This window comes from Saccopteryx leptura, chromosome 2 (genome assembly GCF_036850995.1).
Source record: "Saccopteryx leptura isolate mSacLep1 chromosome 2, mSacLep1_pri_phased_curated, whole genome shotgun sequence".
In the NCBI taxonomy this organism is placed as follows: domain Eukaryota; kingdom Metazoa; phylum Chordata; class Mammalia; order Chiroptera; family Emballonuridae; genus Saccopteryx; species Saccopteryx leptura.
The window spans coordinates 214,334,159-214,359,849 of record NC_089504.1 but is presented as its reverse complement, the minus strand read 5'-3'; the positions used below and the strand labels follow the sequence as shown (position 1 = coordinate 214,359,849).

General features: G+C 55.3%; 1 protein-coding gene across 1 annotated transcript; it reads left to right on the top strand.

Moving 5' to 3' along the window:
• Nucleotides 1-3,577: 3,577 nt before the first annotated feature.
• COL6A1 (collagen type VI alpha 1 chain) lies at nt 3,578-25,278 on the top strand. Its single transcript, XM_066369978.1, has 35 exons — nt 3,578-3,780; nt 4,485-4,614; nt 6,185-6,385; nt 7,386-7,545; nt 7,716-7,844; nt 7,943-7,963; nt 8,132-8,152; nt 8,229-8,273; nt 9,009-9,062; nt 9,674-9,718; nt 9,848-9,874; nt 10,151-10,177; nt 10,266-10,310; nt 10,608-10,661; nt 11,309-11,371; nt 12,226-12,288; nt 12,439-12,492; nt 12,589-12,624; nt 12,805-12,867; nt 14,290-14,352; nt 17,804-17,866; nt 18,550-18,612; nt 19,000-19,050; nt 19,208-19,243; nt 20,242-20,304; nt 20,410-20,475; nt 21,126-21,161; nt 21,575-21,611; nt 21,889-21,897; nt 22,032-22,165; nt 22,410-22,519; nt 22,670-22,853; nt 22,952-23,132; nt 23,679-23,708; nt 23,902-25,278. Exons 1-35 carry the CDS (start codon nt 3,684-3,686, stop codon nt 24,522-24,524), a joined length of 3,084 nt encoding a protein of 1,027 aa, XP_066226075.1. The 5' UTR covers nt 3,578-3,683; the 3' UTR covers nt 24,525-25,278.
• Nucleotides 25,279-25,691: the final 413 nt, after the last annotated feature.

The following is a 25,691-nucleotide window of genomic DNA, read 5'->3' as shown; positions in this document are numbered from 1 at the left end:
GGTGCTCCTGGCAGAGGTCCCCTGGCTGAAACACAGTGAGGGTGTACATGAGCTAAGGGTGCAGGCACCCCCAGGCCTGGATTGTGACTGGAGGAGCCTGCAGGAGCTGGACCACCCCCGTGCCTCACTTGTTGCCAGGATGTTTTCTTAGAGGAAAAAAAAAAAAGGTGGAGGAAGGAAGGAGGAGGGAGAGGAGGATAAAGAATTTTTTTTAAAGGAAGAAGGCCCTGCCCTAGGGCTGGGTTCTGTGTCTCAGAGGGGGCGCTGTTGCTCCATGGAGGGAGGATGGGAGCAGAAATGGATGGGAGGAACGGGGGAGGGAAGGAGGAGGTGGAAGAAGGAGATGGAAGGAGGGGCAGGGGCTCCAGGAAGACAGCGGGGACGCCTCCCCATCCCATCCCCGCGTGCCTGGGCAGCACCAGAGTCTCCTGCCACTTCGCATTAGGATGTCTTTACGCCGGTTCTCACCCACCCTCTTGGTTTTAAAGCCCCGACAGCATTCCCCACACTGACTTCCAGGCACCAAAAGTCACGGGGACATGGGAATAGGGGAAGAAAGCAGGGGTCCATTCACTGAGGCTCGTGAAGGGCTCCTGTCAGGAGGTCTCCAGGGTCCCAGTCTGGCCCAGGGGGTGGCCCAGAGGGTGGACAGGGGACTGACATGTGCTCCAGGGTACAGATCTGCTCCTGGGCACCATCAGACACACACACACTGCAGGCCATGGAGGTGTGCAGGCCATGGAGGAAAGCTCTGCTCTGTGCCCTGTGCCCTCTGGGCGCATCTGACAGCCCACCCCCCCATGCCTGTGGACCCAAAGCTTCCCAGAAACAGCTGCCCAACATGGGTGCCAGGATCCAGAGAGGAGCAGGTATTTCTCCCTGTCACCAACACCACCTTTCCTCCAGGTCCTCAGGGACAGCCGTCTCCCAAGCCTCCTGAGCACCCCAGCCCATCTCTGCCTTCTGCCCCAGGGCCTTGATTCTTCTCACCTGGAGAGCTCACCTACCTGGCTAGGTTCTTCCAGGGCCAACTGCCAGTGTGCCACCAGGTGCTTCAGAGGGTCCTTTCAAATCTGAAGTAGCCCTGCTGCTAACCTCCACAAAGGATCATCGCCTCCCCCAGCCCAGTCCCTGCAGACCCCCATGGCCCATCTCTCTCCAGCTCCCTCCACACAGATGTCCTCACGGCCTTCAGGCTCCCAAGAGGAGCTGGGACAGATTTCATGCATAAACACTTGACTACTGACTGGCTTGGATTTGGGAAGGGGTGGCGTTGACATTTTCAGAGACAATCCTAACCCTCAGGAGGACCCTGCAGGGCTCCTAGAAAGAGAAAGATCTGAGAGTGACAAGTCAGAGACAGCCCCGCCCCACCACAGTGAGAAGCACAGCAAGCCAGCTGTGCATATCTGGACACAGGGTTCAAGGTGGTTTTTATTTTCCTTTTATTTTCTGTACTTTTTCATATTTTCTTTATTAGGTAGGCGTCACTTTTATCATCAGAAAAGACCACAGATGAAAGTATATAAACAGATGGATACCAGGGGCCCACACATCTGTAAAGATGTTTAAGCAGAAACACTATACAAGACATGGAAGTGTTAGCTCTGATTACCTCTAGTCAGTGAGACAAGATGATGTTTTTCTATATTTGTAATTTCTTTATGATGAGCATGTAACTTTTTTGTAAAAAGAAAAATAAATCTCTCTGAAGACATCGTTGCTGAGCTCTTGTGAATCCGAACGTGCCTCCAGCCCGTCTGGAGCTGGTACCCTCTGAGCAAGAACTTCCTTCTACTCAGCAAACCCACACAGTCCCTTCCATGCCCTAGAGAATTAGGCTGGGTTTGAACGTAGGAGCTGCCAGACTGAAAGTGGGGAGTCTGCTGCCTCCCCATGGAACAGACACTCACTGGTGTTCTGCAAACTGGCACATGACATGGACCATTTCAGGGAGGGCCAGAGAAGCAATTAGGCCTGAAGGCCAGGTAACTCTGGCCTTGTGTGAACAAGGTGGACATTTTTTTCCATTTTTATAGTCAGTGTTCCGTTCTTGCCTGCTGTGTAACAAATCACTCCCAGCCACAGGGCTCAGCCCAGCACCCATTGCCATCTCGGAGTCACGCATGGCCTGGCTAGGTCTCTACTATTTTAGTCTTTTACACAACATACTCTTCTCCCAGACCTGCAAAGATAGTAGAGTTGCTTCTCTTTGAGGACAAAACAGCTCAGACTTGGAGAGGCCGAGTGAGCAGGTCACAGCCCTGTGTGTGGATATGAACTGGATGCCCATAAGCTGGAGACCACAGCACCAAACCCCAGGGCACAGGGAGAAATGCCTACATCACAATCTGGATGAAATCAGTGGCAGGCCAGATTATCCATACAATTAGTTTATAAAAATCCCCTAAAGTAGGTGGGGGGAAATGAAGGAAATGTTGGAAGAAATCCTAGAACAATCATTGAGAAGTATGATTTCTGAAGTTTTTCTCAAACGTTTCTTTATGATAGACAACTCTGGTATGTTTTAAAACTATAAATCATTTAGACTGATTTTACTTATTTATTTTTTGTATTTTTCTGAAGTGAGAAGCAGGGAGGCAGAAACTCCCGCATGCTCCCAACCAGGATCCACCTGGCATGCCCACTAGGGGGCAATGTTCTGCCCATCTAGAGCGTTACTCAGTTGCCACCAGAGCCATTCTAGCGCCTGAGGCAGAGACCATGGGAGCCATCCTCAGTGCCCCGACCAACTTTGTTCCAATGGAGCCTTGGCTGCAGGAGGGGAAGAGAGAGAGAGAGAGAAAGGAGAGGGGGAAGGGTGGAGAAGCAAAAGGGTGCTTCTCCTGTCTGCCCTGGCTGGGAATTGAACCCAGGACTTCCACTCACCGGGCAGACACTCTACCACTGAGCAAACCAGCCAGGGCCTAGGCTGATTTTAGACAAGTGTCAAGAGCTCCATCTCCAGTCAAGATCTTCTGGAACCTTCTCTGGCATAAGAAGTGGGTCTGACCACATCAAGAACTCGCCCACGCAGGGCTTCAAATATATGTATTTGTTAACTTTGTTTTCTCATGGTAAAAATGAAATGTCTTTTCCAAATACATATTTGACTCAACTGAAGAAATACATACTTGAAAAATAACTCAGAAATATGGCAAAGCAATGAATTTGAAACACTGAAACCAACAGCAGCATGTTTATAGGAAGTAGTTAGTACAGGGTTGGGGCACAGGCAGACCAATTCCAGAAGAAGGTGTCTAGATTGGAAACAACCAAAAAATGCCGCAAGCTTTTTGAAATATACTTGGGGTTACAGTTCTTTTTCAGACATCTTAAACTCAACTGCATTTTTGTTCTCCTGTGCACAAGAAGCACAGTCCCCATGAACGGTAAATGCTTTAGCCAGGATCCTTTAGCTTTGTCCTGGGCTCAAAGCCGCTGCAGAGTCCAGAGACTTTTCCTTTCAGAGTGACTCACGCCTGAGCTGGAGGGACCCGGGCCTCCACTGCAACCCTGGGCCCGCCCAGCCTCCTCCTCCTCCACCCACTCCTCCTCCCTCGGCCCCTCCTTCCCTCCCTCCAGTAACTGCGGCAGAGCACAGACAATTTCTCTCTCTGGTCTTCACTGTCAGCCCACCCTGACCCCTGCCCTCGCTTGATGGTGACACGCAGGCTGGTGACATGAGGTTGGCCCACACTCTGCTTCCCCTGCTGCTGCAGGCCTGCTGGGCCACTGCACAGGACCTCTCGGTGGCTGAGAGGGCCATTGCCTTCCAAGGTGAGTGGATTTGCTGCATCTCTGACTGTGCTTTTTGCTGCCGCGAGAGACAGGGCCTGGGACCAGAGGCACCCAGACCTGGGCAGGACCCTGGCCTCTTCCCTGGACACGAGAGCTATAGATGGGGAGCTTTGCAAGGGTGCTTTAAATTCATCAGCTCAGGGTTCAGTTCCCACTGGCTCCTCCAGCAGGGCCTGGGGGCTCTGGTCACCACAGGCGAGTCAGGAGGGCCCCAATGAGGAGACTGACCGTCATTCGGGTATCAGCCTCCCTCGCTCCGCTCCGTGAGCTCCTGTCCTGACCATTGAGTGCGGTTTTTTTCAACCTCAGTTAATTCCATTTGATTCCTTGCCGGGCAGTCAGTCCAGAAACATAGTTACCTGTTCCCACACACCTTTTTCTGAAACTCGTGCCGCCTGGTTGTTTTAAATCCAGCTTGGAAACTTAGTGAGAAAGTAGTCTTAGTTGTCTAGGGCAGGGCTCCCTGCCTTCCTGGAGGTCTGGCAGGATTCTCAGGACTGAAGTGGGGCTTTCACAGTCACCCCCACCCCCATCAATGGGTGCTAGTTTTTCTTGACCAGGGCTGCCCAGTGCCGTGGCAGTATCTGTCCTGGGAGGTGGCTGATGGGGTCAGAGGAGTCAGAAGGGAAAGCGGGTAAAGGCGGCACAGCGCACAAGCCTCAGGTCTTCTGTTCCCGGCCCAGACTGTCCCGTGGACCTCTTCTTTGTGCTGGACACCTCTGAGAGTGTGGCCTTGAGGCTGAAGCCCTATGGGGCCCTAGTGGACAAGGTCAAGTCCTTCACCAAGCGCTTCATCGATAACTTGAAAGACAGGTAGGAGGGCACACCTTGACCTCTCCCCGGCAATCCAATGAGCCTCTCAGAGGAAAGGCCAGTGGACCCTGGGCACAGGCCGGCCCGGTGCCATGCCAGCCGCAGCCCAGCAGGCAGAGCCCAGCCTCAAATTCCCTATCTCAGAAGGGAAGTGTTGGCCTGGCCACTCGAGTCCCAATGTCCACAGTGGTTCCTATAGGGCAAAGAAAGTTTTGAGATGGAGTGGGGTTGACAGCCCTGGTCAGTAGGATTGGCCCAAGGTACAATGTGTTTGTCACCCCAAACACATACGAAGAAATGCCTTCCAGCCCAAACTGAACAGGTTTAGAAAGTCGGTCTCAGACCTTGACCTTGCCAACCACCTGAACACTAACTGCTGCCTACATGGCCGGTCAGAGCCTGTGTCTGGACTCAATGTCCCAACATACCCAGTGTTGCAAACAGAGGGGCCTGGAAAGGTGCCAGCTTGGTTCTGGGTTTGGGCATGGCACACTTCATTCATTCACCCACTCGCTCATTCATCTGTGTGATGAGTCCACAGCACTGGGAGGGTGGGGTGGAAGAGTCCTGAGCAATGGATGTGGCCAAGACCAGGGCACGCCCATGGTGGAAGGGGGGGGAGGTTGGTACACAGATCAGAAACCAACTCCTTCCCCTCCCCCGGCCTTTGCAGGGCCCTATCCCTAATCCACCCCGTCCCTACTGACCTACTGACCTACTGACCAGGGCCTTGAATCTCCCCCAACCAAAAGGGGCTGCAGGGAGAGAGGATATGGCTGCCCAATGCAGGGTGTTATGATACCTGAAACCCCTCACTTACCCCAAATGTCCAGGTCCATGGGGCCAAAGGATGCTGGGGTCTGTATAGGAGGGGTGCTGGGGCAGCAATGTGGGCCAGCATCCCCCTCTATGTGCCTTTGGCCCCTTACTCAGTCTCTGGTGCCTCAGCTTCCCTACCTGTGACCTGGAATAGGTGTCTCTTGAGATTGCTACTGTTAACATGGTCACAGGAGCCTCAGTCACTCCATCTGCTGAATAGGCTGTACGGCAGGCCATTCCCAGGCCTGGGCAGAGCAAAACTGAGAGCCTTAGGGTTCCAAGTGCACTGCAGAGAGGGACCCTTCACCAGTGTCCTGCTTAGAACTGGCCTTGCCCAGCCCCCATAACCCACACCCCCCATTGAGGGGTCTGCCCCATCACCCTGACCACTACCACCCACTAAGGAGTCATCCCCCATGGCCCTGCCCACCGCCAGGCGCACACAACTCCTCATCTGTAATCCCTGGAGGACAAGTAGTGATCGTTCACTGGCTGGAGCTGGTGCCTCCTTTTCCTGCTGGCCTTCCCAGGCATGGTGACCAGGCCACGGACCAGGCGTCTTAGGGCCGCATGGAAAGCCCAGCCCATGGCTGGCCAGCTCCTCCCTTTGGGGCGGGATGGGATCTGACGATCTTCTACCTGAATCTCGCGCTGGGTGGACAGCACCCAGGGAGTGGGAGGGCTGCCAGGGCTGCCGGGTGGACACAGGCTGGGGCCTGGGAGGCGCACCACTCACCCGCCGCGCCTGCAGGTACTACCGCTGCGACCGCAACCTGGTGTGGAATGCAGGTGCGCTGCACTACAGCGATGAGGTGGAGATCATCCGCGGGCTCACGCGCATGCCCAGCGGCCGCGACGCCCTGAAAGCCAGCGTGGACGCGGTCAAGTACTTTGGCAAGGGCACCTACACGGACTGTGCCATTAAGAAGGGGCTGGAGGAGCTGCTCATTGGGTGAGCACCCCCTACCCACAGGCCCATGCACACGTGGTGGCTCTTTCTGTGGGCCAGCGCTTGGCCTCAGTACCCAGCAAGTCTCTTGCCTCTGGGGAGCTACCCAGGCCCGTGTCCCTGGAGGGCCTCCACCTTCGTGATCCATGCATGGTCACTACACTGAAACTCGCCATGACCCAGGGGGTGCCCACTGGCAAACTAAGCTTTGGTTCCCAAGATTTTCCAGGACCAGTCCTAGTGGCCAAGGGGATCATGCTAGTGACTACTGCCCAGCCTGCCTCAAGGCCACCAAAGGTCACCCTGAATTCCTTCATCCCTTCCTGGAGCTGTCCATTGTCTTCTCAACCAGTGAAGGCAGGAGGGACCTGAAATGCCCCCATCACTGCCACCTTTGACCAAGCAGAGGTGATGTCTGCAGTTAGAGAGACAGACAGGCACAGAGAGCAGAGACAGAAAAGCATGTAACAGACAGGGACAGAGAAGGTCACACAGAGGGAAGGGATTCCTGTTAGAGTATCTATGTCCCCAATGCTGGCTCTGCACATTACTTGGAATCTTTAGAGTGGTGAGCAGCCCCCAGCCACCATGTCCAGAAAGAGAGTTGGTTCCTAGCTGTGCCTCAGCCTAGCCACAACCCCAGTGCCCCCCACTCGCTGGTGGGCATATCTTCAGCCATCCCCTCCTGCTGTCTGAGGTGAGGCTCTATGTCAGGACACCTCAGGGTAGGTGAAGACCTGTGCCTCTCTCCTAGCTGTATGTGCATTTTCCAAAATAGTCTTTTAGGGAAATGTGACCCTATAAAACTCTGATTTCTGTTTCATGCACATTTTTATGATCCCACTTTATAGCGAGTTCAACAAAGAGAAACGTTGTTTAGTATCCCACTTTGCAGAGCAATGCTTGGGTCTGGGTCTCCCTCTGGGGTGGCTCCCATGCTGTCTGGGTCAGAGGAGGCCTGAGGGATCCAGGCCAGGTCTCATGGCTGCCCACCCTCTTGCAGGGGCTCCCATCTGAAGGAGAACAAGTACCTGATTGTGGTAACCGATGGGCACCCCCTGGAGGGCTACAAGGAGCCATGTGGGGGCCTGGAGGATGCTGTGAACGAAGCCAAGCACTTGGGCATCAAAGTCTTCTCAGTGGCCATCACGCCTGACCACCTGGTAGGATCCCCTTCCTGGGCCTATGGCTGGGGAGGAGGCACAGGGCACAGCCTGTGCAGAGATGCAGGTGCCACAGTGCAGGAGGCGTGGGGAGGACCAGGCAAGGGGAGGGATCCATACTCCCAGACTTTTTCCTGCCGTCACCTTTGTTCTTGCTGTGTCCACCCCAGGAGCCACGTCTGAGCATCATCGCCACAGACCACACATACCGGCGCAACTTCACGGCAGCCGACTGGGGGCAGAACCGTGATGCGGAGGAGGTCATTAGCCAGACCATCGACACCATCACCGACATGATTGTGAGTGGTCACTGCACCACCACCCTACTACACCTGGAAGTCGGGAAATCCTGTGGCAGGAAATGTAAATTAACTTGACTTTTTCATTTTGTTTTCAGAAAAATAATGTGGAACAAGTGGTAAGAGCCCCTCTCCCACCCGTACCTTCTCCCACTGCCCAGGGTGTCACCACTGGCTCCTTTCTCCACCGGGCACCCAAGCCAAGCGCTCTGGGCACCCGCAGACACCTGTGGCATGGCAGCTGTGCTTTGGCTTTCTGACGTGTCACTCTTTCCCTTCTCCTGTAGTGCTGCTCCTTCGAGTGCCAGGTAAGTGTGGGCCTGTCACCCACCCTGGGGCCTCTTGGGTTGGAACCTTGGGATAACTCTTCCCTCTTCCTTGCAGCCCGCCAGAGGACCGCCCGGACCACGGGGTGACCCAGGGTATGAGGTGAGTGGCTGTACCCTACCCTTGCTTACATCGAGGAGGGAGAGAGGTGTCAAGTAAGCATAGGAAAAAATGTCCTTGCAGGCTGACGCCCCAGGGGTTAGGGACACAGTGGGGCCCACTCAGCTGTCCTGAGCACTCACCATGCACTTGCCACTGGGTTGGATGAGGGGACAATGAAGGCATCCCTAGCTGAGCAGGTACCCCTGCCATGGAGAGAGAGTGCAGGCACAGAGACCCCAAGGCCAATGGGGTGGCCCAGGGCTAGCGTGAGGTATGGCCTATCCAGGGGGATTTGGGAAATCAAGACTTGTTGCTAGTATTTACAAATTGGGACATTGCTCAGGAATGTCCAGATTTCTGGCTTCTCTTAAAAAATGTCAGCTTCAGTGGCATGCATCCATGTGGCCACTGACCACTAGAGCTGATCCAGCCTCTCCATGGGGGGCCTTTATGCCTATGCTGCCCACCTGGGAGCCCAGCACAGCAGCAAGAATGGGGGATAGGATGGAAGAGAAGAAAGATTCAGGGACCTCTGTCCAGCCTCCAAGGTGGCCCCACAACCCCATGGGGCGTGATGGAGGGGACACATGGAACTGACCTTGCAGATCCCAAGTGGGACCATGGATGACGGGGAAAGTACCTGAAAACCACACAAGGAAATAGGGGTCCCTTTCACCAACTTTGCAGAAATACATGAGAAACTGCCCCCTAACCTCAATCTGCTTTGTGTTCTAGGGAGAACGAGGGAAGCCGGGTCTCCCAGGAGAGAAAGGAGAAGCCGGAGACCCCGTGAGTGCCAGTGCCTGATCCTGAGGGTGGGAGCACTGAGAAGCCTGAGGCTGGAGGACCAGGCTGCAGAAACTTCCAGAAGGATAGTTGGCTTCTGAGTGTCGTGGTCCTGGTCCTCAGAAGACATAGCCCCCATTGGCAGCCAGGCCCAGAGGGTGCACTGCACAGACATTCCATCCAACACCCCCCACCCGGTGGACTCCCCTCCCCCACCCATCCCTCAGGCCTCCACTCACACACAGCTTGTGCTCAGTGTGGCAAGCAGGGGGCTGGGTCAGAAAAGTCCCACAACCTCTGCCCCAGCCATAGCCAATCTCCCACACCCTCACCTAGCTCCTCCTGGGGGCCCTTGACCTCCCCCTCCTCCTCCCCTTCCCCCTCTCTGGAGCTCTCTGGAGGGGACCCCAGGAGTAGAGGTGGGGCCTTCACAGCAGGCCTGTTGCCTCAGATGCCAGCCAGCAGGGTAGCCAGGGCCAGTGGTGCCAGTGGGCAGCCAGCCAGCCCAGTCTCTCTGGCTGACCAGGCCGGAGTGGAGTAGGAAATAAGGCAGATGGATGGGGGCTGCACCTGCCCGCAAGGGGGACTAACACACACCCTCCTTTGTGTTTCAGGGAAGACCTGGGGACCTAGGACCTGTCGGCTACCAAGGAATGAAGGTATGTCTCCCCTCCTTCTCCACAGTGGCCTTTCCTGGGGCTGAGCCAAAGCACATCAGCGCTATCCCGGGGCATTGGGCCCTGGGACACCAGTAACAGCCCCCTTTTCCTCCTCTGTTTGCCGTGTAGGGAGAAAAGGGAGGCCGAGGGGAGAAGGTGAGTAAGACACAACAGTGGGACGTGTCCCTCTGGGTCCAGAGCAGCCCTCCTCATCTAGACAAGCACAACATTGCTTGTCCCCAGTGTGGCCAGGCCTCAGCAAGCTGGCTAGGGGTTGACTGGTGCCCCCCACCATGGGACCTGGGAGGCCAATCCCTCCTTACTGCCCTCCTCCGCCTCCCTGGGAGAACACAGCCAATTTCTGGGGAACTTTCCTCATGACCGTGGAGGCAGGGGAGACCACCCCCTCACCCTCCCTTTTTGTCTCTGCAGGGCTCCAGGGGACCCAAGGGCTACAAGGTGAGTATGGCAGTGGGGACATGTATTCTGCCCCATGGGTGGGTACTGTCTGACCTTCACCTGATCCTTTGGCCTTTGCACCTCACAGGGTGAGAAGGGCAAGCGTGGCATTGATGGTGTGGACGGCATGAAGGTAACTTCCAGCGCGGGGAAGGGCTGGTGGCCAGGGAACCCAGTTCAGGGAAGGGAGGGACAGTGGGCAAAACCAAGTACCTTTCCAGACATGAACAGACAGGAACCTCAGGTGAGCACTCTCGGGCAAGTCAGAGGAAGTAGGAAAAGCATTTTCCCTGCAAAGCCTGAGGTCCCAATGGACCCCAAGCCACCTGGCCAAGCTCAGAGTATCTTCTAGAGTGGGGCTTTTCTGGGAGGTGGTTGGATGAGCAATAGCCAAAAGACTTGACCACCAAATCTGCCTTCCTCCTTCCAGGGAGAGACGGGGTACCCTGGCCTGCCGGGCTGCAAAGGCTCACCTGGATTCGCTGTAAGTTGCTTTCTCTCACCAATACTTTAAGACTGTAAGTTCTCAGGTGTGAACATTAGCTCAAACTCTTCTACTGATGCTTTTACTGTTGTAAAGTGCAAGTTCCAAAGAGACACGAGGAGATACAGGAAAAATTTGAAGAGTTTATTACCTGCAGCTTGCATGGAGCTCAATACAGACTCAAATCATGCAGCCCCGAATAAGCTTAGCAGTTCACTTTTAAAGGCTGAAACCACATTTTTAGGCAAGGGTGAGGTTGGGGGGAGAAGAGCGGGATACAGGCACCTAGCTAAGTGGGATTACAGAAGTGAAGGTTATCTTTAGAGCAGTCTTGGCTGTGTGGCCCAAATTTCTTAACAGTCAGTTGCAGGCCCCCTAACGCCTGCATTTTTGCAGACTGTTGAGCCTGCGTAATAACTTCCCTAAAATGGACAAAAACAATAAAATGCCAAGGCTAAGGAGTCTGGTTTCATTATAGATCACACGTATATGCTAATCCTGGGTAGTTTACAATGCAAAGGAGGTTATAATTAGTTGGGTCCCTTGTAACATTACAAAGTCACCAGAGGGCTTTGCTGTGTACAGATATGCGGCCTGATGGCTGCTTGGTTAAGACTGTGGACTGACCTTTGCCGTCTTCTCACCAGGGCATTCAAGGACCCCCAGGGCCCAAGGGTGATGCAGGTGCATTTGGACCAAAGGGAGGAAAGGTTAGTGCCCTGAACCCCCTGGGGACTGACGCCAGGACTTTATTGCATACTGAGTGACCACAAAGTTTGCAGGCCAGGCCCATGGCCCCAGAGGGTCATTGGTTGCCACTTTGCTCTGTGGGCAGGCAGGGGAACTGGGGGGCAATAATGGCAGAAAACAAAGATTATTGGTTAAACATCACAGCTGATGGCAGGCACATTTGCCCAGAGGACAGGAACATTCCCTGCACCCTGTGTCACTGAGTCTTGGACCCTCCAGCCTCTGCAGCGGGGCAGGTGGCCCACAGCGCCTGTGGAATGTCCACACAGCCTGCAGCTCCATGTCACATCCCAGCATCTATCTTCTCATGGAGAAACCAAAGCTTAAGAACAGGCAGTGCTGGTGGCAAGTGGGCAGGAAAGTGAACTCTCAGATTTAACAGTTTGGGCTTGAAGCTGAGTTTTTTGTTCCTGGTATTTTGTTGGGATTTCCCAAGGCAGCAGGAAGTGCTAGGAGAGACAGAGAAGTAGTGTCGTCTGCCCATGCACCCTAACTACATGGGTTTCCAGGAATGCGTTTTCGGTTATCACCTTCCAGCTCATGCATTCCTGAGTAGGCCTAGAGCCGAGCTCGCTGGAAACTGGGCCTCACTAATGAGAACTGGGGTTGTCCCTGCAAGGAGCAGGCAGTAAGGCAAAGCAACCATGCGGGAGTGGTGCAGAGATATGGGTGGTGGGAGGAACCCTAAACATTTGAGGATCATAGAGTTGGTTGGGGGCAGCAGCCTGAAGTCTGGGTGAAGAGGGCTGGCACAGGGTGTCTGCCCCCCCCCCCAGGACAGGACAGGCAGGGCTGACCCTTCTGATCTTTCCAGGGTGAGCCTGGAGCTGATGGGGAGCCTGGGAGGCCAGGGAGCACGGGGCCCTCCGGAGATGAGGTGAGCAGGCACGGAGAGGCCACCCCGTCCCCTCCTTCCACCACAGCCTGGTGGGGCCCAGGCCCTGGGAAGGGCTGCCAGGAACTGGCCAGCTGAAGTCCCGGTACTGGCCAGAACAGAGATGAATGAGTGCACACTTGCTCTCCCCAGGGAGAACCTGGAGACCCCGGTCCGCCAGGAGAGAAGGGTGAGGCCGGTGACGAGGTGAGCAGCCACGTTCAGCCTCCTGCTCCCCGTTCCTGAAACTAGGGCTGAGTTCTGTCCTAAACTAATGCTTCTGTTCATTCCTCTCCACCCTAGGGCAACGCGGGACCTGATGGCACGCCTGGGGAAAGGGTGAGTCTGGCAGGGTGGCACTCTGGGCTCTCGGCCTCACTGTTTAGTGCCAGACATGGCTACATGGCCAGACGGGGCTTGCTGGGGGTGGGAGCCAGTCCTGCACCCAGCCCTTGAATCCTGCCTGCATCGTGGAGTCACGGGCTGAGGCCTCACCTCCTTCTGCTTCTCTACACACAGGGTGGCCCTGGGGAAAGAGGACAAAGAGGGACCCCAGGCGTGCGGGGCCCTAGAGGAGACCCGGTGAGTCACACGGTTCATTCAGCTGGGACGTCACCTCTTTGGGGAGACAGACTGAGGTCAGGCAGAGGTCAGCCTGTCAGAATCACAGGACATATGCCACCAAGCCCCTTAGGCCCCTAGATTTCTGTTTCCCCAAACAAAGACAATACCCACCCCACCCCAACCCCAGTGCGGGAAGTGCAGCTGCTCCTGTAGCCAGCCCCGCCCAGACCTCTGAGCTGTGCTCTGGGCCCAGGATCAGAGGGGAGGCTGGGAGCCAGGCCCCACTGAGGCAGCGAGCACAGCGCAGCACAGCATCTGTCCCTTCATCCCCAGGACCAGCTCTCAGAGGAAATGGCCAGACGCAGGGGTGTGCTCTCTGAGGTTTTGTCCTGTGCACACGCGTTTCCTTCACAACAGCACATTCTGTGTTCTCAGCTCTGTGTCTTCTGCTCTGGCTCCTTGTCCGTCATGGCTCTACAGCGTTCCATGTGGTCCCATTTCCTTAGCCCCCTCCACCACACACCCGGGCCTTTTAAAGATACCTGCAACTTCCCATCTCCCCTACAACCCTGTGAATGTTTCTGCGGACAGAGCCGTCTTCTTTGGAATAACTTTCTCTGGTTAAACCTTCAAGAGCAGGAACACAGGGACACTGTGACTGCACAGACCTGTGGCTGCGAGGCTGGTGGTTGCCCCATGGCTGCTGCCCTGTGGTTTGAATGGCCCAGTGGCCAAGCTGAGCTTTCTCAGGTCCCGCAGTTCAGTAGCAAGGTTTTTCTGGACCCAGAAAGCAGAGGCACCAGGCAGACTGTGTGCCTGGTTTGTGGGGAGATGGACCCCACCCCATAGCTCCAGAGTTGGGGGGAAAGGCCAGATGTGGCCGAGCCCTCTGCCCCCTGCTGACCTGGGCAATGCTGCAGCTCAGCCCCAGAACAAGACCATGTGAGGCTCTGATGGGCGGGTGCATATTCAGGTGTCCCAATGGGGAGAACGAGTTTACCCTGAAGCCCCATGCAGGGGTTGGGAGGGACATCAAAGCAGAGGTAATTGGATTTTGACCCTCTCCAAACACGCCCTATGGAGTAAGATCAAGAAGTGGGACTGAAGGCCAGGCCATACGGCTAGGTAGCATGCTGGCCCACGGAGAGGTCAGAGCACCCGGGATGGGCCCCAGCTCCCAACCCTGTTAGTGAGCCTCCGGGAAAAGAGTCCGCATAGAGAGTAAGTAGCCTTGGACCTTAGGAGTAGCTGCTGGCCTCCCTGCTCAGCCTCCTGAAACCACATAAGTCACTCAACTTCTGTGTACGTAGTAACCTTGGGGTAAAAACATAAAAAACTGTGAGAACGAAGTATGGGGCCTGAGCACATGGTGGACAGCGACTCTTCCAGCTCTTTCCTCACCCTTCTGGGTCTCCACCTCACCAGCTTATTCCTCCCCAGGGTGAAGCTGGACCCCCAGGTGACCAGGGACGAGAAGGCCCTGTTGGCGTCCCTGGAGACCCGGTAGGAAACCTGGCTATCTGAAGAGGTGTCCATGTTTGAACCAGGCCCCCAGCAGCTCAGGAAGCTGTGGGAGGACTCTCGTAGGGGGTGTGACCTGGGAAATATTGGGGTGTGGGCATCTGGAGCCAGATGCAGAAGGCTGGGGGCAGCTGGGGTAGCAAAGTGGGAATTGATAAGGGCAGGCTTAGACCCTGTGGCCCCCAGATGCCCCGCACTCACAGAGGGACCCCTTTGTCATCTGGTGGGCACTTAGCAGGACACAGAGCTGAGTGGGAAGATTTCCACTGTGCCCGCAATCTCTGCCCTCAAGAGTGGGCGGGGAGGGATGCCCTGGTTTGGTTGGGGCCAGAAGCTAGGGGGGTGGAAGCTAATTTGCAAAAGGAAGGGAGGTAGGAAGGCTGGCAGCAGAAGGGGAGTGAGGGATCCCAGGGGCTGTGGGCACAACCCACCCCCTTGCCTGGTAAGGCTGACTCCCTGAGGATGGAGCCCTGGATGGTGGTGTCTCACATTGAAATAAGGGCATCAAAGCTCCCAGGATACATGAGGGGTGGGGTGGAGGGTAAGGGGACTTGCTCAGCTTTTGGAGCCCAGGTATGAGATCCTGGCTGGAAGTCAATTTGGATGTTCAGTGAATAGAAGGTTCCAGAATTCCTGAATGTGCTGCCTACCAGAGCCATGCTTGGGGAGGGGAGGAGAGTGGGACCCTGAGGAAACCCAGGCTCTGATCCTGCCAGTGGGCTGGGTTGGGGGAGGAGTCACGAAGGGTGGAGACCTGCCCAGGCCTTCTCAGTTTCCCACTGTGGAAACCCACTGAATGTGCCTTTCTAGTCTCCTCTCAACATCCAGTAGATTGTCCTCAGTATTTGGCTTTACAGAAAAATACTCTAATAAATATCAACATCCATCTGTCACTTTGCAGCTCCTTTGTCTCTGTCTGTCTGCCCATCCATCCATCCATTATCTATCTGTCTGTCTATATATCTAATCATTTATCTATCATTTATTCATCCATCCATCTACCATCTATCCATATATCCCTCTACCCATTCATTCATCTATCCATCCATTCACCATCTTCCATCCATCTTGAAATATGTCCAAGGCTACATCCAGAACATAAATTCTTAGAAATAGAATTTCTTGGCCAGATGATGTGTGTGTGTGAGAGAGAGATAATTGCCAAGTAATTTTACTGGTCTGTCTATCTAGCCCCAGCTTATGTTATCTGCAAAAGTGTACTAGAGATTGTACTCATGCCTTTTCCAACATGAGATATTATCAGACTTGGAGTGCATTTCAGTTTTTCAGGTGAAAACTGTGTCCTCTGTGGGAAACGTTGAGCATGGATCCGGGTGTCACTGTACCTGGCTGTTCATGAGGCTGTTCATTCCCCACTGGTGTCTCTGTCCCACATTGATATGATGAGCCTGCAGACATTTTTCAGATTTATGATATTTTGTTGTGTAGGATGTCCTGCTCCTTGGCAGGATTGATTCCTCGTATGTTTACTCCTCTTACTGTATTTTTTGCTGGTATCTTTGATTCACTGAAGTAGGCAAAAGTAGTTTACAATTGTGAGTATGTGAAAGAGTTTATTCTATTATTACTATTTACTGATTATTGTATTATTCATATTATAATTGTCAACCTATTTTTGCCCACCCCTGTATACTATATGGTTATAAGTGAGATGGTACCCGGATTGACTTTCCGTGAATAACAAGCCTGTTGTTACAACACAATTTCTCACTTACACCATGTTTCCCAGGGTTTAAAATGCACTTTCATCCTCTTTTCATGCCTTATCTATGTGTCTTTCTGTAGCTGCTGTAACATGTCCCACGTCTCCCTGTTTCTGCCCCAGTTCCAACATTGTCATTACTGTGGCTTCACAGTAGGTTTGACGCTCAGGCTGGGTTGGGGCTGCTGCCTGTGATGCTGCCAGCCTCTGCCAGACAGGAAGACCGAGGACAGCGTCCCTGTGCCCACTGTGGGGTCTGTGCTGCCAGGACTGGCCAGCTGTGGTCCCTGCAGCCCAGGCACCATGCCGGAAGTCATTCACCACACTGATAGTATGGAACACTGGATGTGGGACCCATCACTGGGGGTCACACTGCTGCATCCCTCTGGCACCTGCATGTCATATGTCCCCAGGTGCCACCGTAATTGATAGTCACTGTGAAACGGGAACTTGACAGAGTGTGAGGGAGGGGAGCCCACACCAGGCCACCTGGTGATGCTGGGTGACTGCTTCCTCTGGGAGGAGGCCCTGTGCCCCTCCAGCCTGTGGCCCCACTGGGGACAGTCTGCTTCCAGCATGTGCTCCTAGCTGAGGTGGTGGTGTTCTACCTGGGGGGCTGGGAAGAGGTGTAGGCACCTTTGGAACCGGGTCCATCCACTCTGGATGCTCAACTTCTGGGCCTCAACGCTGTTTCTACCTCTAGGACTTCCGCTTTTTCCTGATCCTGTCACCACCCCCACAACTTCAGACCGAATAGGCAGTCAGCTCCCACACCAGAGTGTCCCTTTGGAACTTTCTGGGAAATTTATTTTTTTCAAATCTCAAGAAAAAGCAGTTGAGAAATGCAGACAGTGGAGAAAAGGGTGCCAGCCTCATGCCCTCCTCCCCACCCTTCACTGGGCGCCACCCCTCCCGCCTTTGTGGAGGCCAGTGCTGCCCACCAGGCGTGGTGGGGCCGGCGGACTGGGTTCCAGGAGGCACCCACCCAGCAGACCGCCTGCTGAAGCAGCACAGCAGAAATTCTGCCCAGAGCTTGTTTGGTCTTACGCTGTCTTTGGGGAGGGCTTCTCAGGGTATGCTAGTGGGGTCCTGGAAGCACTATCAGATGAGGCCTCCCACAGGCCTGGCCTGGGGCACAGAGGGCCTCTGTTTCCATCCCCTTTCCTGCCCCCCTCAATTTTCATGTTCCATTGTAGACTGTGAGCCCCAAGTTGGGGGACTGCTGGTCCTCGTGGTCAATATGCAAAGTATCTGATGCTGAGACTACCTGAATTATGTGAGAGTACCAGGGCCAGGACCATGGGCTGCAGGTGGACCCTGTGTGGCTGTGGCCAGGGCGGCAATACAGCAGCAGCCTCCTGGTCGCCGGCTAGTTGATGGAACAGGTTGGACGATGGGAGGTTATACGTAGTTATCAGAGGACATCGTCCCAGGAGGACCTGTCTGGAAATACCAACCTAACGACAAGGCCCAGTAGACAGGCTTCTGGGTGCAGGGTCACAGCTGGTGGGGCACAGGGGCCAGCATCTCAGTGAAGAATGTACACTTGTCCTTCCTCCTCTGGCCTGGCTAGGGACCAAGACCCTGGCCCAGAAGGACAGTTGATATGCCTCCAGGGAGGGCATAGGTGAAGCCGGCCAGCAAGTCAAGACAGGAGGGCTGGTGTAGGGCAGAGAGAGGGTCCAGTGGGGCATGTCCATCTCTTTGCAGGGCGATGCTGGCCCCGTTGGACCTAAAGGATACCGAGGAGACGAAGGGCCTCCAGGGCTTGAGGTGAGTAGCCCTCCCTGTCGGCCCTAAAAGGGGCCAACCCTGATGCCAGACTCCCTCCCTTCCACCTAGAACTTCCCTGGGAGAGCCACTGGCCCCTAGAAGTGTTTCATTTCATTTTAGTTATATGACTTTCAGAACATTTGGAAAATTCAGAAAAAAATTAAAAAGAATTGAAATCTAAAATAATACCACCCAGAAATGAAGAATATGAGCATTTTGGCTTATCTCCTTCCAATTTCTTTTTCTTCCTTTGCGTGTTATGCCTTACAAATCTGACTTTACAAGATTTGTTGTTGTTTTTTCATTATGAGCATTTTCCTGAAACCCTAACAATTTTTCAAGATATTGTTGACATGTGCTTAGAAAGCCACACCTGTGTTTGGTTCTGTTTATTCCTCTAAACGCCCTTGTTGGGCTCACAGGCTGTTCTTTCTGGTCATGTCCCAGGCTCCCTTTGGTGGTCATGCTGGAGGCTGGACTCTGAGCCCCACAGGGTCCTGTTCTGCTTCATCTTCACTGGCCCCGGGACCATGGGGTTAGAATCCTCTTAGTCACTGCCCAGCAGCTGCTTTATTTCCTCCTCGCTCTCCTTCTCCTCTTTGAGACCTTGTGCCTCAGAGCCTGCCTCCCTTGTTCCTCCTGTGCCCACTTCCTCTTCCCAAACCCATTCCTCTTCTCCTTAGGGTACCAGAGGCACCCTGGGGCCTGCAGGACCCCCAGGAGACCCCGGACTGATGGGCGAAAGGGTGAGTGGCAGGCCTGAGGGCACAGGGTCCTGAAGAGGCTGGCACCTGGTTGCCTGAGACCCTAGGAAACTCTGGGTTCAAGCCCCAGATTCATGGGGTCTAACTGAGGGTCCTGGTCACAGTCATCGGACAGGAAGCATCCTCCGCAGGTGACCGTCCTGTCAGTATCTATGGATACTGCAGTCACTACGGTCACTGTGATCACTGAACACGTGGACACTTTACCTGTCTGCCTGCTCCAAGATCTGGAGAGAGGTGGGCATGGGCCCCCCGGGGCAGTCCAGGCTGGGAGAGGCCATCCAAGCTGAGGGACACAAAAGTGCCACTCCTGTGCCCACGCTGTCTAGAGACATTACCACTGTGACAAGACACTGTCTGCTCCCTCAGGGTGAAGATGGCCCCCCTGGAAATGGCACTGAGGGCTTCCCTGGCTTCCCTGTGAGTGCCCCCAACCCACACCCACTGCCCCCTTTAGCCAGCTGGACACACTTGGGCTGGTGGGTTGTACCCAGGAATTGGTAGCTGGGATTGTCCATGGGGGCCCTGTGTCAAAGCCCGGTGTGATTATCCTGCCTTCTCTTGCCTTCTCCTGCAGGGCTATCCAGGCAGCAGGGGCCCACCTGGGATAAACGTGAGTACACGCCCATTGCCAGGCTACTGGTATATGCACATGTACGTGCAAAAACATACATGCACACACATGCAAGCATTCTCACTTGTGCAAACACTTTCACATGTACACACACTGCAAACACATGCATCCTTGGGCTAAGCTCTTTGCCAAGGCCTCCACCTAACACGTATCTCTGTCTGTGGATGTCTCCACTGTGCACCTGCTGACTGACACCTCCCTCAGCGCGCATGGGAGCAGGGCCATATCCCAGCCTCCCCTAAACCTCTGGCTGCTCTCTGCCTGTTTCTCCCCCAGGAAATGTGTACTGGGGGTGGGGCAAACAATATCTCCTTTGTCTTTCTCCTTTTAAAATTTCTTCTTTTTTTTTTTTTTTGCATTTTCTTTTGCATTTTTCTGAAGCTGGAAACAGGGAGAGATAGTCAGACAGACTCCCGCATGCGCCCGACCGGGATCCACCCGGCACGCCCACCATGGGACGACGCTCTGCCCACCAGGGGGCGATGCTCTGCCCATCCTGGGCGTCGCCATGTTGCGACCAGAGCCACTCTAGCGCCTGAGGCAGAGGCCACAGAGCCATCCCCAGCGCCTGGGCCATTTTTGCTCCAATGGAGCCTTGGCTGCGGGAGGGGAAGAGAGAGACAGAGAGGAAGGTGCGGCGGAGGGGTGGAGAAGCAAATGGGCGCTTCTCCTGTGTGCCCTGGCCAGGAATCGAACCCGGGTCCTCCGCACGCTAATTTCTTCTTAAAAATGAAAGGAAATACGTATAAACTGTAGCTTAGTAAAGCTGATTTAAGATAGAAATTTGGGGAAGGAAAAGAGCGGCCAGGATGCCCCCGGTAGACGAGTCCTTTCCACTTGAGGAGCTCAGCTGAGTTCGCAGGAGGCGTGGGCCAGCTGCTGCCCAGCTCACACTGGGTTGGGTCCCCGCCCAGCACATATGCCTGCGCTGGGACTCTGCACCCTGCTAACCGTGTGCCCCCCCCCATCACCTGCAGGGCACTAAAGGCTACCCCGGCCTCAAGGGGGACGAGGGAGAAGCTGGAGACCCTGGAGAGGATGTGAGTGAAGCCACCTCCCCACTCTCCCCACATGTTATAAAATCCTGAGGGAGGGGACTGGGAGGGACCAGTTGCTGTGTCTGTGACACATGCTGTTTCCTCTAGAACAATGACGTTTCACCCCGTGGTGCCAAAGGTGCGAAGGGGCACCGGGGCCCCGAAGGCCCCCAGGTGAGTGGAAGCATGGCTGGCTCAGGGGGGTGGGGGGGAGGGTGGGCACACCTGGGACTCTGCAGCTGCAGTGGGTGGAGAGAGGCTGGGTAAGGGAGGGTGGGAATCTGGGTAGCAGGCCTCTGGGGAAGGCCTGGGGAGGTTGGGACTTTGACAGGTGGGATCAGAGGGAATGGATGGTTTTAAGGGGTACATTGGAGTGCTGAATGGGGAGCAGAGGGGGTCTGTCACCAGGTAACAGTGACAGAAGCACTGCCAAGCTCAGGGCAGGGGCCCAGGTGAGGTCTTGGCACCTAGGCCTGGGGCCCCTGCTCGTAAAGGAAGCACTGTCTGAATGAACAGGACGCTTTCCCTGGCTGTGAGCATAGGTGGGCTGCTCACTGGGCCCCGGCCAGCACACCCTCCGGCCACCAGGAAAGGGACTGTTGGACAGTGGTTGTAGAGTAGACGCCATTACTGGTTCTCCGCCAGCCCTTTAATATGCAGAAGCCTCCACTGTCCCTGGCATTCAGGGGCTCCTAATGGAAGGTGGGGTCATAAGGGCAGAGGGGGGCTTGCTGAGAGCTCCTATCAGACCTGCAGCTTGGGAATGTGGCGAGTGGGGCTTCAGGGAAGACCCTCCAACCCTTCTCCCATCTTTTCTCTGACAGGGACCCCCAGGACACACGGGACCGCCAGGACCTGATGTAAGTAGGGTGCCTGTGAACATACTCAGGGACCAACCACTCTGGCCAAGGGTCCCATGGGGATGGGAACCCATGACAACAACAAGGGGACTTGTGAAGGCCACTGGAGGGACATGTGACAGCCACAGGGAACATGTGACAGCCATGGAGAGACATGACAGCCACAGGGGAACACATGAGAACTTAAAGGGCACGTGGTAGCCACATGTCAGTGACCATAATCGGTGCCTGTGCAGAAGCCTTTGTTTACTGAGCAAGGCACACCCTAGGACATGAGAAGCCCTACCCTCTGTCAGCCGGGCTGTGGTCCCAGGGGAGGATGCCCCGAAAGGCCAGCCTCACCCCCAGCACCCAGAGCAGCCCAGCTGGGTGACTGGCCGCTCAGCCCCTCACACAGTGTCTTCCTTTCTCAGGAATGCGAGATCTTGGACATCATCATGAAAATGTGTTGTGAGTGTCACCACCTTTGAATAGCTACCTTAATTAGAAAGAGTATGTTCTGCTGTCAGTGCCTGAGGGAGGGGGAAGCAAGTGTAGGAGGGTGTCCCACCAGTGAGAACATCCCTGTGGGCTGGGCCACTCTTAACCCCACGACTGGCCTCCCTTCCCTTCCCACTGAGAGGGGGCTAGGAACCCTGGTGAGGGAAGCCCAGGGAGCTAGCTGGAGGGTTTACATAGGACTTGGGGTCTCAATGTCACCTAATCTCATCTTCTTCCTCTTTCCCAGCTTGCTGTGGTGAGTGTCACTGTCTAGCTCCTGTGGTTTTAGCTCTGAGGTAGACTGGCCCGCGGGTGGTGGGACTGTGCCCCCTCCTCCTCGAGCATGCTGCAAAGCAGCAGCTGCACCTGCCCCTGCCCCTGCCCCTGCAGAGTGTAAGTGCGGCCCCATCGACATCCTCTTCGTGCTGGACAGCTCCGAGAGCATCGGGCTGCAGAACTTCGAGATTGCCAAGGACTTCATCATCAAGGTCATTGACCGGCTGAGCCGGGATGAGCTGGTCAAGGTGTGCCCCTCTCTGGCCTCCACGCTCCGGGGAAAGTGGTTGCCGGGTGGTGGGGATCTGTCCTGACACAAGCTGGAGAGTGGCCGGGTCCTGGGGGCCCTGGGAGACAGCGTGCTGTGTTTCTCAAAAGCCAAAATCCCAACCCACCAGCCTATTAGAGTTGCTGCCTGATCTGGCCTGTGACAGATGGAGGGCGGAGGGGCAGCTGGTGCCACTCCTGACCTCGGTGCCCGTCCACTTGCAGTTTGAGCCCGGGCAGTCACACGCGGGCGTGGTACAGTATAGCCACAACCAGATGCAGGAGCACGTGGACATGAGGGATCCCAACATCAGGAATGCCCAGGAACTCAAGGAGTGAGTGTGACATGCTTGGCCAGCTGTATGTGCAACTCCAAGAACCCACCCAACCCCCACAGTAGGCCCAGGCCCTACCCCTCACCCCAGTGGTGACTTTGTACCTGACCTGGGCCCTGGCCCCGCGCTGACAGTGCTCTGGCCCTGCAGAGCCATTAAGAAGCTGCAGTGGATGGCAGGCGGCACGTTCACGGGCGAGGCCCTGCAGTACACCCGGAACCGGCTTTTGCCACCCACCCAGAACAACCGGATCGCCCTGGTCATCACGGATGGCCGCTCAGACACCCAGAGGGACACCACCCCACTCACTGTGCTTTGTGGTCCTGATATCCAGGTGGGGCCCACATCAGTGCCTCATGCTGCCACATTCGCAGCCTAACGTGCGGAGAGTGCCCTCTCCACCAGGACTGGCTGATGCTGTCCCTCCCACAGGTGGTCTCCGTGGGCATCAAGGATGTGTTTGGCTTCGTCGCGGGCTCTGACCAACTCAACGACATTTCTTGCCAAGGCCTAGCAACCCCGGGCCGGCCAGGCATCTCGTTGGTCAAGGAGAACTATGCCGAGCTGCTGGAGGATGCCTTCCTGAAGAACATCACCACCCAGATCTGCATAGGTGGGCGTGGGGGCAGCCAGCTGCAGGGCTGCTCCCACCCTGCTCTGCAGGAAGCAGGGTCACAGTGCAGGCAGCTGGTGGACAGCCAGAGAGAGCTGCTGGGGTCAGAGTTGGGCCCTCTCCCCCAACAATGGGCACACGGCCAGCATCTCCCAGGGAGAGCCTGGCACAGGGACAGCATGTCACATGATGTCTGACTTGCAGTCCATCCTTTCTCCCCTCTGAGCCTTGGTTCCCTATTCTCAGAATGGGTCAAGACTTGGCCTCACCGAGTCTTGCTGGCTTAGTGTGAGGGTTACAAAATAATGTGTGGGCACCATTCCATCACCTCAAAGATCCACCCTGGAAGAAGGGGACCCCTCTTCCTGGTGGGGTGGAGTGGGCCAGGTAGAGGGTTGGCCAGGCATTCTGGGGAGCCACTTGTTTGCATGGCTACCGCCCACCTTCCATGTGGACGTGCTCATGTTATCTCATTTGGGGGTGACAGGTGGAACAGTGGACTGTATTGTCTCTGGGTTCATGGTACATGGGATTTTTCTCTTACAGACAAGAAATGTCCAGATTATACCTGCCCAAGTGAGTATCTGGGGTGTGGACAGGGCACTGGTGGGGGGCGCCCGGTAATGAAGGTCTGGAGATAATGTCAGTCGTCAGTCCGATGGGGTCTGGCTCTCCCAGGCTTGGTGCCTCTGGCCCAGTCCCCCGGTTATGTTGGGGGGTTGTGGGCTCTGCCATTTGCTAACAACCGCCCTGCTCCCTCCCCCTGCAGTCACGTTCTCCTCCCCAGCTGATATCACTATCCTGCTGGATGGCTCCGCCAGCGTGGGCAGTCACAACTTTGAGACCACCAAGCGCTTTGCCAAGCGGCTGGCCGAGCGCTTCCTGACGGCCGGCCGGGCAGACGCCGCCCAGGATGTGCGCGTGGCAGTGGTGCAATACAGTGGCACCAGGCAGCAGCAGCCGGGACGCCCAGCCCTGCAGTTCCTGCAGAACTACACCGTGCTGGCCAGCACTGTGGACAGCATGGACTTCTTCAACGCCGCCACCGACGTCAACGATGCCCTCAGATACGTGACCCGCTTCTACCGCGAGGCCTCGTCAGGTGCCACCAAGAAGAGGCTGCTGCTCTTCTCTGACGGCAACTCGCAGGGGGCCACGGAGGAGACCATTGAGAAGGCCGTGCAGGAGGCCCAGCAGGCGGGCATTGAGGTCTTCGTGGTGGTCGTGGGCCACCAGGTGAATGAGCCACACATCCGTGTCCTGGTCACAGGCAAGAGGGCCGAGTACGACGTGGCCTTTGGCGAGCGGCACCTGTTCCGCGTGCCCAGCTACCAGTCCCTGTTGCAGGGTGTCTTCTACCAGACAGTGTCCAGGAAGATGGCCCAGGGCTAGCCAGCCTCCCCTAAACGGAAACAAAGTAAATATGTGACATAAATCTTCCTGACTGACCGGATTAGCTAAATTTTTTTTTTTTTTTAAGGAGAAGCTTAAAAAGCCACCATGTGACCCGGTGTCTGCATCCCGGTCGTGGGATCCTGCCCCTCTCCCTGCACACCTGAACCCCATCTCACCACCCCAGGTTAACATCCTGAACCTTCCGCAGGCTCCAGCCTCCAGAACCCCCAAAACTTCATTTCTCTGGGGTGTCAGTTGTGCACTGACACCCCTACTCCCCTCATTAACTGTATGGAACATAAAGTCAAAGTCCAAAAGTCAAGGATTTTTGGAAAGCCAGGTTCTTGAGGATTTCTTAAACCCTTTTGATGAAGGTCTCGTCACTTAGTGCCTGAGCCTTGTCCCCACAGCCTCGTCCTGAGAGCTCAGGGCAGCACATGGACGTTGGCATCATCTCCAGAGAACAGAAATAGTGTCTTGTTCTCCCCATGCCCTCGCAAACCCCAAGAACAAAGGTGCTATCTTGTCAACCCCCACCCATGTACACAGGCCTGAGCTCCCGGGCCACCTGGTGGCACACAGTGATGTGCTTTCTTAAAAACAAGCCAGAGCTCTCTTCCTCAAGGGAGTGATTGGCTCTGTATTTTACTGAAGACCATCTTTATTTGTTAGTTTTATTTTTACTTCTTCCTGTGTTCTTCTGACCGGTGCCCCTGTCAGCAAATTCTCCAAATAAAAGTTTTCACTTTTCTCTTTGTGTTTGTCTTTCTGAGGGGTTAGCATCCCACCATGTTTGCACTTGGTGTCAGTAGAAAGGCCTGGAGAAGGTTAGGGCATCTGGTGGGATGCCCACCTCCGACTCGTTGCCGGACAGGGCAGTGCTTGCCTTGGCCAGACCATGGCCACCCCTCTTTCAGTTCTGGGGTAAGATGTCGGTGACATGAAGACTAACTATAGATGGGGAGCAGGTTGGAGGGGCCCTGATGCCCTGGGTGGCAGAATCACAAGCAGATTCGACCACAGGGGGCTGAGAGAGGTGGCCACCATAACGATAAAACCCAGAAGGGCAGTAGGGACACAGGAGGCAAAACTGGCCCTGGATTCCAGCAAGATGGCTATGAAACCTGTCTTCCCCCATCGCGGGGATTGGACCTCTGCTTCAGG

What these genes read in the sequence shown, in the direction of transcription:
- COL6A1 (XM_066369978.1), top strand. Translation starts at nt 3,684, where the DNA reads ATGAGGTTGGCCCACACTCTGCTTCCCCTGCTGCTGCAGGCCTGCTGG. An exon ending in ATGGTGTGGACGGCATGAAG is followed by an intron (nt 10,311 to 10,607) that starts GTAACTTCCAGC and finishes TCCTCCTTCCAG; the next exon opens with GGAGAGACGGGGTACCCTGG. An exon ending in AGGGCTTCCCTGGCTTCCCT is followed by an intron (nt 19,051 to 19,207) that starts GTGAGTGCCCCC and finishes CTTCTCCTGCAG; the next exon opens with GGCTATCCAGGCAGCAGGGG.